Below are 12,790 nucleotides of genomic sequence, written 5' to 3' on the forward strand. Positions count from 1 at the left end.
GAGCAGGAGCAGGTGCAAGAGCAGGAGCAGGTGCAAGAGCAGGAGCAGGTGCAAGAGCAGGAGCAGGCGCAAGAGCAGGAGCAGGCGCAAGAGCAGGAGCAGGCGCAAGAGCAGGAGCAAAAGCAGGACGACAACCAGCAACCGCAAACCGAATCAGAACCACGGCCAACAACAGAGACGAATTTCCAACCCGCCGAACAGGAGCAGCCAGTTCAACCAAAGCAAGACGAAACGCAGCCAGAACAAAGCAAGACATATCCTGAACCCTCGGATCCCTTCCCGTCAGACTCACAAGAAAGCGAAATAATCCCTCACCGGGATGTTTACTTCTACCTTCACCGTCCACGAACTGCCACCAAACAGCCCGTCCTGATCCCCCTACCTCCAGTCGCAACCTTTATCTCGGCTTTACACAAGCGGACAGTCCTCGAATTTCCCACCATCTACGTGCTACCGGATTCACCAGACGCATTGCGTGCGACAAACAAGGAGAACGCATTGTTCCGTTTGGAAGAAGAGTACATACAAACTGAAAAACCGGGGGAGGACGGAGAATTTGGTGGTCTGGACGGAGAGGGCGCACAAGGAATCGATGATTCAATGCCCTCGGTTGATCTGGCACAGGTGGATGAAAAGAAAGTCCTCGAGGTCCTGAAACAGGACCTATTCGAACCTGACCCAGCTGCAGAGCCATAAGTTACCGCGCCTTCTAAATCTTATAGAAATGACCTCAAGATGCGCGGATTTAGTCTATGATAGCCCTAATCTCTTCCTAGAACCCAACTGGACCATGCATCCTACTTTGCTTCATCGCAGTCTACCTATATCACTGTACCGCCGGGTCCGTTCTTGCCTATTATGACCTATTCGGTCTGCTCTTTCCAAAACAGGCATACAGCTGCACCTTCCTATTCCATCCATGTCATAACCTTCCCAGCGTCCGCCTTTCTCTTTTCAGATCCGTATTCGCACCCATCTTTCCTAGCTCTCAACTTCACCTCTCCCGCCAATCCCTCGAGCGACGCAGCTCAGTTGCAGCCATGAAGACACTCATCTTACTGCTCAAATTCCTCACCTATGTGGTCCCCATCCTATCGCAAACCATCCCCGAAGATGACTCTTCTCCAATTTTACCCGCCACGGCTGAGAACCACAAGCACCCCCACTGCGACTGCTACCTAGTCTCCGGCCAGGATCAAGGATACTTCCAGCATTACCAACTCTGGGATTTCCGACATGCTCCCATCCCTCGCGATATCACGCCAACCAAACCAGAATCACCCGCAAATATCGCCATCCCTGATGATAGCATCGATGGCGATGTGAAAGATGAGACGGTGATGGCGACTGACAGCATATTCGGAGCCAACGCGGTGCCACTGTCGAGATCCCATTTTGCAGCGGATTGGAAGACGCAGAACTGGAATCGTCGATCTACCTCTCAGAAGCCCGTGCCAATCCTCAACTCCGTTAACAACATCTTCTTCGCCCAAGATCCGCTTCACAAGGGCAATGATACCAATTCGACCACTGAGTTTGGAAATACCTATCTCGTGCTCCGCACCACGCGTCTTGACAAGTACAACTCAGCCGCTGAGCTCGAGAACCGTCTTACGAATGTATTCCGCTGCTCGCTCCGTATCCGTCTCCGCATGCTACCTTACGGCCGTCTTGCCAACGACGAACTGGGATGGAATCATGCGAATCACAATACCACCAATCCCATGGCCCCAGGTGAACCGCCAAAGGGTGCCTGCGCCGGTATCTTCACCATCAACCCCTCAGGCGGGGAGTCGGATATCGAGATCTTAACCAAGGACCCATCCAATATCATCCACTACGCCAACCAACCAGACTACGACTGGGAAACGGATGAGACTATCCCCGGCGCCAGTACTATCGCTGCTGTCCAGACGCCGTGGACTGAGTGGGCCACGCATAGGCTGGATTGGTTCTCTAACCTCTCCGTCTGGTACGTTGATGATCGCATGCACAGCTCCAAGACGTATAAGGTCCCCGATTTGCCGAGTACGCTGGTTATCAACCTCTGGAGTGATGGCGGGGATTGGACTGGTGATATGAAGGTTGGTGAGAGCGTGTTTATGGGCATCGAATGGATCCAGTTGGCCTATAACGTGTCAGGTCGGTCCAGAGATGCGTCAAACGGCGATCCAGGGAAAGCAAACATCTCTGGCGAGGAGAGGAAGAAAAAGAAGCAAGAAGAGGACGATGACGAGAAATGTCGCAGACCATGCTGGTTGGACAACGTTTGGTAGATTCAAGCGCCGTCTCTTGTCTACTGTCTGAGGCCACCCTTCCGTGATCCTGGTTATTTTAGTTAAAGATGCTTAGCTTTATAATCATTATTTGAATTACGAAACATATGTGCTCTCTTTCAATCAAGTTATATTCAAGTCTGCCACGATTGTACCATATATCCGGACAAGGTTGTAACCAACAAAAAAGTGGCTCTATCTAAATACAAACAGAATACAGACTCCGAGATACATGCAAATATAAGAAAATCAGGATGTAAATGCCGAAAGATTGCAATGCTCATGTCGAGAGCTCGACTGACGGGGTATCAAGTTAAGTATATCAGGTATCAAGTATCAAATATCAAACAGCACATGCACCATCCAGCAGAAACAACACGAACAACACATATAAACGCCTATTCCTGTAAATGCTATCCCGATGCTCCCTCGATGTGTATAAATGTATGTAAATCCACGCACCATGCAAATCATATCACCGTCAAATGTTCAACCTCGCGACTCCAACAGACAACAGACAAGGGTAAAATGCAGAATTTAGATTAACCCAAACAGAACTTCTTTTTCTTCTTGATCGTTCGCGGATTGTTTCCACTCCTTTCTTTTCTTTCTTTTTATGAGCTCACATCAACACCTCATCGGTCTCTCCCTCGGGCTTAAAGTCCCCGTCAAGACCACCAGCCATCAGCTCGGCCACAATCTTCCGCCGCAAAAGCGGGATGTCTCTCGCCCCGTAGGACAACGGCTCAATTCCGACAGAAACGGCCTTCGCCGTTGACAATAGGAACACACCGCAGTCGCTCCCATTGTCTTGCTGGGGGGAGACGGTGGGGACCACCGACCACTCCTCTTCGACATACCGGGCCGAAAGCTCTCCTCGCAGCCAGTCCTTGACTATAGCCACATGACGAGGCGAAGCGGAACCCAGCGAGTCAAAGTACTCGATGGATTTCTCGGTCGGCTTGACGACCATCAAAGTCCAATGAGCGCTGTTGTGCACGGGGATGTACACCGTGTCGACTTCAAGCAGGGCTTCTCCCCCGATCTTCGCCCGCTTCGCCCACCGACTGACGGATGAGTAGCCTTTATCCCTTAGGTTCGAAAAGAAAAACGTGTTGAAAGCATGGAACTTCGGCTTGTCGTGGCGTCCCGCGTTGCCATTAGCCCGTCGGAGGTAGTCGATGAGGACAGCGAGGTATGCGTTGATGACCTCGTCGTTGAGCCACCTCGCAGGCGTGTAGCAGGTGGCGAGGTCCCTCTTGGTCAAAGGGTCTCCGGATAAAGTTGTGGCAATCTGCCGATTGTCCGGAGACGCCTTGGCTTCTGCCAATCGAGCCTCCCATTTCGGTGGAAGAGGTCGAACGGCAGGCCCCTCGGGACGAATCCGGGCGGGGACTTGCTTGGCCTTTTCTTCCTCTTGAATTTTGCGCCATTCGGCTGCAAAGATAGATTCGCTACGGCCCTGGGGAAGTTTGGCACCGGGAGCAAACAGCTGAACAGCAGACACAGGTCTTCCAAATGGAAAATCGGATTGGAGCCACGAGCGTAAACCAGGATCAGGAGCTTCAGTTTCTTCCTCGATGTGTTTCGAAGGTTCGTTTTCCTTTTCCTCTTCAACCAATGTTTTCGTAAGCCCAGGATGCAAGTGGTGGCCCACGAGAGCCGGATCGTCGTCTGGGGGGGCAGACTGAAGTACAAATCGCACTTTCTTTGGCGCAGCTCGTTTCTGGCGGGCGGCTTCAGTCGCGGCGAGTCCCGGCCTCCTAAGAATTGGTATTAGTGAACGTTCCTTTTGGGTTTTGACGGATTCGATATGAGCTAACCTTTTACGATCCTGCACTGGGGCGACGAGTCCTTTCGGCTTTGTGGGTAGATCGTCCGGAGTCCATTTACCAGATTGGACAGCATGTACCAATGAGCGGTCTAGTCGGGTGCGTGCAATTTTCCGTTTTCCAGGGCGCATATGCATTCGTCGTTTCATATTCGGACTCAATGCCTGGAACGTGGGCCTCTTATTGATCCCGGAATTAACACTTTGGCGCCTGCCGTCTGTCACCGGAGGAACGCCACGTTTGCGAGAAGGCTCGTCGCTACTGATTGATTTCTTGGCGTCTGGAATAACTGGCTTTGGAGGAGTTTCATCTTCTGGCAATGCATCGATTGTAGCCGGGGATTGGGGCGCATCAAGAGATAATTCGGGAAATGGATAGTCCTGCACAGTCGGAAAGCCTCTGTCTATGCGCCACTGGTTGCTTTTCAAACGTCGACGCTGGTCTTCTGGAAGCATACGCAAATTTGCTCTGGTCGGGGAGCTCGAGGTAGTGGTATGGCTAGTCCGACGAGAGGCGGGACGAGGTTCTTCAAAGAGAGCGGTGGCACGTCGTTTGAAAGTGTCAGCAAGAGCAATGGCAGTGGCGACAACGCTCTGCGTGGCTCCCCAGAGTTGGTTACTCCAGGAAAACGAAGGATTGGAAGGGTCGTCCTTTGCTTGTTCATCTTGGCCAGCCTCTGAGTTTTGCGCCTGAATAGTCGTGGCATCCTGAGAAGAGGCTGAAGGGGCCTGGGACTCCGGCGTAGAGGTCGAATTGACTGGTTCTTGTGTTTTGGAAACCAGTTCCGGTGAAGTAACTAGAGTACTGTGCATCAGCGAACCATGGTCTCCTGAGAGATTCGGGTCTTGAGTAAAAAGATGGGGTTCATCTCTGGTAGGCTCGGGGAAGTCAAGGGAGTCTTCCGGCCAGCTACCCGGCATACGATGATGACAAGGTTTGGGGGGTTCGTTGATGGGGTCTTGGTGGGGTGGGTTTTCCGGGGCAATACCCTGATTCCGGAGAGCGTCCTGGAGCTCTAACATGTCATTCCAAGCTTCAGTGTGCTTGGAATCGTCTGTCCTTCCCGTGGGTGAAATCTTGTTGATCGAAAGGTTGGGTTTGAAAGGTGAGATCAGATTAGAAGTAATGGGTGCAAGGGTTGGCTGTTTAGAAAGGTTGGGGCGACTCTTGTCTTGGGCAGAGGTTGTTTGTTGAGAGTCATGAGCGGGCGAAGTAGTAGCGGAGTCCGAGCCACGTTGGCTTAGTTTGCGGTACTTAGGGCTAACGTAAGTCGCGGGGCGATCGATATCGATGTCGTTCAATTTCCCTTTAATGAGGGGTGTGCGTTGCAGGGAAAATCCGCTGGTGGTCTCACGAGGATCTTCGCTAACAGCTTGTTTAGAAGCGGCAGTAGTAGTGTGCTCGGAAGTGGGCTTCGTAACAGTCTCGTCACTAGCGGGACCGGTCGCCGAGTTCGTAGGTGCGGGTATAGGAGCAGCAGGTTTGAACAATTGCCGATTGACAGGGGGGTCGAGAGTCGGACGATCGTGAACATGATTGAGATCCAGCGAAGGATATCCATTTAAGGTAAAGTGATTGTTATTCGACTGAATGCCAGGCTGAGGGTTAGACGACGAGGGCAAAGTTCGGATGTTGCGATTCATGCCAACCAAGGCGGGCTTGTAAGGAGTACCGAGCTTCGCCTGCATGGCCAACGGGAGACGCTTCAAGTGGCCCTGTTTAACAGAAGCACGATTTTTTGGGGAGAAACGATGGGGTTGGAAGATAGTTCTGCGGTTCGGTAACCCCGATGAGGGTTTGTTGTTATTGTTGTTGCCATCAGGCTTGACGTAACCAGCGGTGGGGCTCAGAACAGGGTGGTCATTCGTAAAAGAGGGCTGAGGAGGATTTTTGAAGGTCTTATTTGCGGTTTGCTCGACACGCTGTGAGCCATTTTGAGAAGGCTGCTGCTCGAAGACGGGCTGGCGCTGGTGGTTTGCGGCGGGCATCGGACTGATGTCCATGGGATCGCCGGGTGAATAAACGAGAGCAGGATCCAGACGCGGGGCATCGGGGGACAGCAAAGCGACGTCTTTCATAACCTCGTCCTCCATTTCTAGCTGCTGGGTCGCAGCGATGCCAGTCATGATGCCAGTATTGACGGAATATTGTCCAAACAAAGAGCTTGCTGCAGTTGTAAAGAGGTCGGTCGGTGAAGGAGGAAAATTGTCCGGGTCGTTGTAAACGTGACAAAAAGGCAAGTAAGAATGTCAATAACAACGAGGAGGATAGCGAAGTTGTCAGGTATGAGGGGGACGTAGACAAGCTTGGTGAATGAGTTGGAGGCGAAATCAAAACAGCCGAATCGGGAAGGCACAGTCACGCGTAATTGGCATGGTCTGCGAGTTGTACGGTTCGTGGCCGGAAGTCGCAGTAAATGCGCTGATTATATTCGAGAAATGAAAGATCAATTGGGCGTGGATGGTGGCAGGCCTCCCGAGGGGCAGAGATGATGAAGCTGGGGAATTAATATGCGACGGGGAAAATTGAAGCCAAAGAAAGCTGGAGATAACCGCGCGGGATCTGCCGCGTCTATTGCCGCGCGGCTGTTGCTGTCAGCACATGGTACCTTACAGAGCACAGATTTATATTATTACAGCTATTATTACTATTTGTTTCTTTTTGTTAAAGCCAGCTAGCTAATTTTCAAGCTATCGACAAGGATGTTTGTCTCCCCAAGGATCAATCTTCCGTAACTCAACTCTAAAATCGTTAGATACATGACTTTCTTTCCCTGCCAATATCTAGCAAAATATGTCCCAATAATAATTCACCAGTCCAGCCAGCTGGACAAAGAATCGAAATAAAAAGTTGCTGATTCTTCCAATGGACCTTCTCTGTTGAGTCATACTGCATTATTTTGCTTTGACCATACCCAAGCCCACCAGTTCGAACACAAGGGGTGCTCCCTCGACAGCAAGCGCGGCAATGCCTAGAATAGCTATTAGAAAATTCCCATGGTGCTAGTATCCGTCAAGTCACTCACCAGAATATACTATCAGTTTGGTGATCACCTCCACATCGTACCGCACACGCGGTCGCTTAATCTGCCGAAACATTTCGGCCTCATCCGGTGGCTCTTCGTAGGGTGGAAACGGCACGGGCGGGGATGAGCGGTCAGTCCGGTCCCCATCGGTCCCGGGATCATGAGGGCTATTGTAGCGAGGAGTACCTGTTCCCATCATATTCTCATAGTCATTCAGTTTGGTCGCTCTGCGCGCTAGCGAAGGTTGCCGTCCGTCCACTGCTGCGGAAACTCCATGCCTGCTGTCCGCTTCTTCCAACACAGGTGATGGTCGGTTACCACCTGAACGGCTTTCCCGTCGGCGCTTCTCGCGATACGCTAGGGTTTCGTATGCATCAGCCTCGGATTGCGGACCGACAGACACAGCCCGTCGTCGAGCTTGGCTGATATTTGTAAGAATGGATGGGATTTCCGAGAAGTTTGGAAGTACTTCGTCATCCGTGAGCTGTGCGGGGACCGTGGAATATTGTCTTGGGCGCGTTAGTATACAATCACAAGATGGAATGGTTATAAAGAGTAAAACGTACGAGGCGTTGGTGAAGAATCTTCGGGGAAGAATGAGACCCAGTTTCTCTAGCCCTCGGAAGACGGGAGGGAGAATGCGCAGCAAAAAGGGCTTCATAATTTCTTTCCATGCGAATATGAGTACCACGCCGAGGATCATGCGCAAGACAGTCTTGATTGAGCCCGAGTCTTCATACTCATACGAAGGATCGGCCCATAAGATGCCGGATCGTGCAGAATGCCAATAAGCCACTTCAATGCCCAGCATGACCCCTGCAAAAGCCACGCTATCATCGAAGCATGGGCAGTCATCTGCGGGTTCGGGGTGGATACGAACCAGAGCCAGAATCACAAGTACTAGCAACAAGACCTGCAAGCCAGTTGCCGAGGCTAACGATTCTTCAAAAAACGGCTCGTATGCGAATTGAATAAACCCAATCAAGGCACCCAGCAGGCACCCAATAATCACATCAAAGAAACCATGCATACCGCAGTACAAGCGGCCAAGCACCACGGAGGCCACGTAGACCCACGTCAGGGCCTGGAGCGCCAAGTTCAGACGCGGGCCCAGGGTCGACTCGGGCGAATTAAGCAATCCGAGACAGTATACCGCAACCGAGACCGCATTTGTCGAGTGCGTCGAAGGGAAGCCGTATTCCAAAGCGGCAGAGCCGGACATGGTGATGCGCTGAAGCGGGGGTGATAACGGCCGCGGAAGACATAGTAGATCCTTCACGAAACCGCTGAAGAAAACACCCGAAGCCAACATGTGTACCAGCCTATTGCAGGCAAACGTTAGTCGCTGACCGTCGCATAACCGCTCTATATCCGGTTTTTTTTTTTCTTCCAGAGCAACACCTACCCTCGACCCATGGTTATTTGACCGCTCCAAATCAATATCGGCAAGAATATCATGAAAAAGGTATGGGTGCCGAGATTTGCAGTGAAGGCGAAATAGGAATCTAGCGACGGCGTCCGGACTCTTTCCTGGAACCATGCCAGGTAGGGCGTTTCATAGCGCACGAGAGGAAGGAGTTTCTGTCGGGGCCAATAACGCCAGGACGGCAGCTGGTAGCGGTCTGTTGTCGTTGTCGTCGCGTCAGCATATAATTCACATCTATAGCAATGTTGCAACAAACATAGAAAGGAGTCATTGCGTACAATGATCGAGGCTTCTCAGCCCGGCATCTGGCTGGCCGTTTGTCCCCTGAGCCATATTGGTAAAACGCCGAGGCCGTGGATATCAGAACGATGCGAAAATTGCGGTCTCCCCCATAGAGTTGCAGCGTAGTTAAGGCGAAGGACGGAGTCGTTCTATGGCGCACGAGGGGCCATCGAGGCAATTAACAGAAAAATCGTACCGAAGCAGCTGAGTAAAAGCGCGCCGTCGAAGATATAGAGGGACCGAGGAACGAATATCATATCGGGCTTTTCTTTGCGGCCCCTATAGTGTGCTTAGTCAGCTATACGAATACGACATGTTTGCACGACGACGATCGACGATAGAGTAGTCGTACTCCGTAGAAAGAATATGGGGTACGGAGTACTTAGAAGACAGTACTCTGGAGTAAGTTATCCTAATTCATCCTTGTGACAGCGTTTCAGTATGTTTGACCCAGAAGAGTCATGCGCAGAACGCCCATGTCGGCCATAGTATGGTTCTTCAGCACTTGGTGCATTGAAACAACGACTTGTCTCATAACAAGCTTATTGTAGTCTACTTCATTCTGCTTGGTCGGCTATTCTATCTCTAATCTCTGTACAGTGTATAATTCTCCGCACCCTCATTGGTCAATTGAGCACCGATGTAAGAGCCTCTACAAAGCAATTGTCCAGGCTAGTCAAAGTACAAGTACTTCGAGTACCAAACAACACTGCATTAATTTATCTCGCCAATCCACCCGTAACCAGGCCAGCTGAATTGTGGAGCAGCAACAGAAATGGCTCATCCGGACTGTCAGAAAAAGGCCCGCCGTCGAGGATAGATGAAGCACCATCCACGATGGTTGGCTGAGGTCCAGATTGGATTATGGAGAAACACACCAGACACTAACCGAATCGCGTCTTTAGATCAGGGTTGAGGATTCTCAGGGCGTCTGTCTCGTAGTAAATAAGAAACCAAATCGGGTTGTTGGAAGCTGGGAGTGGCAGGACTAAAAATATCCGGAAGCGTCATCGGCGGTTGCCATGGCAGCCCGTAAACATACTGAATGGCAACTATCAAAGACACTTCTCTCTCTCTCTCTCTCTCTCTTTCTCTTTGGAATCTCTTGGTTCTTTCTCTTTCCCTTACACCGTGCTTTACTCAGCCTCTACTTTAATTGCATTCTTCATCTGGAACCGACTGGTGATAATAATCGATAGCCGAATCTCCCCTTCCGTCCCTCGAACCACGGTTGATCTGTCGCATACCCTCCAATAACGACCTGCACGTTATTCCCCGATCTACTGTTCCCTATCTGGGAAACAGTTCTACTTCTTCATATTCTGAATTGAAAAAAACATTCTACAAGAAACAATTCAGACCGACAATCCGCCTGCGAATCGGGCCAGAAACCAGCCAACCAAGCGACGAGTTCTCCCGCCAGCATGTCAGGCCAGATGTACGACGACCAATTATACACGACCTCGCAACGTCAGTCCCTTACAGCCACCCCTCCTCCTGCATCAGTCCCGCGCCACAGTCGAGTCCGCAGCCAGAGCGTGAGAGTCAGCAACGGAACCGTCAGCACAGATACCAGCATTGCGTCGAGTGGAAGGATGTCCGAGGCGACCAATCTGACCCAGCCACCTGCCTATTCGAAGAAGTTCGTCGTCGTGGGAGATGGAGGTTGCGGCAAGACTTGTTTGTTGATCAGCTATTCGCAAGGGTACTTTCCAGAGGTATGGCACATATAAATCAAGGCGATAGGTGCGGGGTTAACGTGTCGCAGAAATACGTCCCTACCGTCTTCGAAAATTACATCACCCAGACTGCTCATCGGCCATCGGGAAAGACAGTCGAATTGGCTCTATGGGATACAGCTGGACAGGAAGAATATGACCGGTTGCGTCCATTGTCATATCCCGAGACGGATCTGTTGTTTGTTTGCTTTGCCATTGACTGTCCGGCATCGCTAGAGAATGTCATTGACAAGGTGATTATCATTCCATACTACTCGACTGGTAGTATGACGCTAACGATGTGTAGTGGTATCCTGAGGTCCTTCATTTCTGTCCTACAACACCCATTATCCTGGTCGGTTTGAAGTCGGACCTGCGCGGCAAGCGAACATGCATTGAGCTTCTCAAAACCCAAGGCTTGACCCCCGTGACTCCAGAACAGGGCGAGACAGTGGCTCGAAGAATGAACGCCTCCTACATCGAATGCAGCAGTAAGGAGATGCGTGGAGTGGACGAGGTCTTTGCTCTTGCGGTGCACACAGCCGTCTCGCAAGAGGAACAGTGGGCATCGAACAGCCGTCCTAGTGCGACTACTACTGGAAAGACTGGCGGCGGCAGTAGTACTAGTGCCGGTGGTAGTAGTGGAGGAGGAATGGGAGGCAAGAAAATCAAGAAGCGCTCTTGCAAGATTCTGTGATGCGTTCTTCTTCTCGTCTCTTTTCTTGTTTCCGCCTATTTGTTTTTCTTTTCCTTTGATTCCCCGATTGGCCGAATCGAAGCCTGGTTGCTTTGACGGCCCGCTTGCCAACTAGATTTGATACGCGAGAGGTTGACGCAAGCTCATTCCTGTCTGACATGCCGGTTGAGGTGGTTTTCTGATTTATGTCTTTTTTTTTTTTTTTTTCCTTTTTCCCAGATTTCCCCCTCTATTACATATTTACCCTGTTATGACCCCTTCCTTGTCTCATGTGTTATTGATGTCAATCACGAAATGGTCTGCAGGCCACCCTCTTGCATGGGAACAGGTGTTTATTGGCTTATTGGCGCAAAAACCCATGTCATGATAAATGGATGAAATGAATATTGGTATCATAGAATAAATGTCAAATCATACACCAAGCCCTTCTCACTGTTCATTATTTCGTAACCGTATCCTCCTCTTCGTAACTCATATCTTGGCTGTGACTCGGGCTGTGACTCTGCCCGGCCTCCTCTTGACCTTGGCCCGGTGCGTTCCCTTCTGTTCCTTGGGCATCCGGACGGCCCATGAAATTCTCGAATTGAGACCAGAGGGCCTCGACGGAGCCGAACTCGTTCCCGACCTTCATTAATCAGCTTCGTTATCTTGTTACATATGGACGTGGGATGGTGCGTACGGCAATCACACTCTCCAGGTTCCGATTCAGCCGGTTGATGTTTTGGAGAACTTGTTCCATGCCCTATATTCGTTACTATACAGATACAGACAGGTGTACATGAATGGGGCCTTACTACTGCGATTTCCCGAACGAGTTCTTCGCGTTGTTGTTCGAAGACGGTGGGGGATGATGTTCGTTTGTCGAAGGCCATTTTCTCTGATATTCGAGAAAAAAAAGGTAATATATTAAGAAGAGAATTGATACTAGGATTGGATATACAATTCAATAGATTAAGGGCTTAGTGTACCCTCTATCGCTGATTATGGCGTTGTTGACGATATAAGACGAGTGTGTCACGTGTTTGTGATGTTTGTGTAATGATACTGTAATATGGTGTCTATTTTGGTAATATATTACGGTCTATATCATTTCCTCTTCGGGTTTCTTCAACGCCTGTTCATGCAGAACAAGTCGCTAAAATGACTACGAAGAGGCGCAAGAAAACTTCCAACAAAGGCAATAGTGCTGCAAAGCGACGCCACAAACGGAAAGATGAAGCCTCTCAAGCAAGATCTTTGCCAGTCAAGCCATCTACAGAGGTGTTGATGCTCCTATAATCACCCAGAAAGTGGACGCCTAGGCATCTTGAGGTGGTCAAATTGAAGCTGTATGATAATGCTTCAGCGACTACCATTGCAGGTGACTATGTTCCCAAAGATGTCTACACGGGTTTGTCTCTCTATACTCAGCTGTATCGTCGTTTATTCGCCAAGGATCGCGACCAAAGTTTGTCTCTATTCAGCCTTTCCCCAGATGAAGGACAGGAATTCAGGATGCTAATCTAATTACTATGGCAGCTTTTGAAAGGACTGT

The 12,790-nt window shown here is 50.4% G+C and overlaps 6 protein-coding genes across 6 annotated transcripts in view; 3 read left to right on the forward strand and 3 right to left on the reverse strand.

Moving 5' to 3' along the window:
• Positions 1-991, forward strand: part of ASPGLDRAFT_51642 (uncharacterized protein) — a 1,977-nt gene extending 986 nt beyond the window's left edge. The window contains exon 4 of the mRNA XM_022547575.1: positions 4-991. Within this exon, the coding sequence (XP_022397118.1) occupies positions 4-696 (693 nt within the window). The 3' untranslated portion in view covers positions 697-991. The remainder of the gene's footprint in view (positions 1-3) is intronic.
• Positions 992-1,040: 49 nt separating this feature from the next.
• On the forward strand, positions 1,041-2,276 carry ASPGLDRAFT_69510 (glycoside hydrolase family 16 protein; the record flags this gene model as incomplete). The annotated part of the gene is made up of 1 exon (XM_022549380.1): positions 1,041-2,276. One exon carries the CDS (start codon positions 1,041-1,043, stop codon positions 2,274-2,276), a length of 1,236 nt encoding a protein of 411 aa, XP_022397119.1.
• Positions 2,277-2,898: 622 nt separating this feature from the next.
• ASPGLDRAFT_39113 (SUMO protease ULP1) lies at positions 2,899-6,234 on the reverse strand (the record flags this gene model as incomplete). Its single annotated transcript, XM_022545030.1, has 2 exons — positions 2,899-4,039; positions 4,100-6,234. 2 exons carry the CDS (start codon positions 6,232-6,234, stop codon positions 2,899-2,901), a joined length of 3,276 nt encoding a protein of 1,091 aa, XP_022397120.1.
• A 768-nt stretch (positions 6,235-7,002) lies between these two features.
• On the reverse strand, positions 7,003-8,892 carry ASPGLDRAFT_134991 (PAP2 domain protein; the record flags this gene model as incomplete). Its single annotated transcript, XM_022541335.1, has 5 exons — positions 7,003-7,079; positions 7,134-7,642; positions 7,700-8,455; positions 8,539-8,755; positions 8,838-8,892. 5 exons carry the CDS (start codon positions 8,890-8,892, stop codon positions 7,003-7,005), a joined length of 1,614 nt encoding a protein of 537 aa, XP_022397121.1.
• Positions 8,893-10,265: 1,373 nt separating this feature from the next.
• ASPGLDRAFT_134904 (Rho4-like protein) lies at positions 10,266-11,256 on the forward strand (the record flags this gene model as incomplete). Its single annotated transcript, XM_022541331.1, has 3 exons — positions 10,266-10,559; positions 10,610-10,813; positions 10,867-11,256. 3 exons carry the CDS (start codon positions 10,266-10,268, stop codon positions 11,254-11,256), a joined length of 888 nt encoding a protein of 295 aa, XP_022397122.1.
• A 439-nt stretch (positions 11,257-11,695) lies between these two features.
• ASPGLDRAFT_29109 (DASH complex subunit DAD1) lies at positions 11,696-12,128 on the reverse strand (the record flags this gene model as incomplete). Its single annotated transcript, XM_022543822.1, has 3 exons — positions 11,696-11,881; positions 11,936-11,998; positions 12,051-12,128. The coding sequence occupies 3 exons, from the start codon at positions 12,126-12,128 to the stop codon at positions 11,696-11,698; spliced, it is 327 nt and encodes a 108-aa protein (XP_022397123.1).
• Positions 12,129-12,790: the final 662 nt, after the last annotated feature.

This window comes from Aspergillus glaucus (assembly GCF_001890805.1).
Source record: "Aspergillus glaucus CBS 516.65 unplaced genomic scaffold ASPGLscaffold_24, whole genome shotgun sequence".
Taxonomy (NCBI): domain Eukaryota; kingdom Fungi; phylum Ascomycota; class Eurotiomycetes; order Eurotiales; family Aspergillaceae; genus Aspergillus; species Aspergillus glaucus.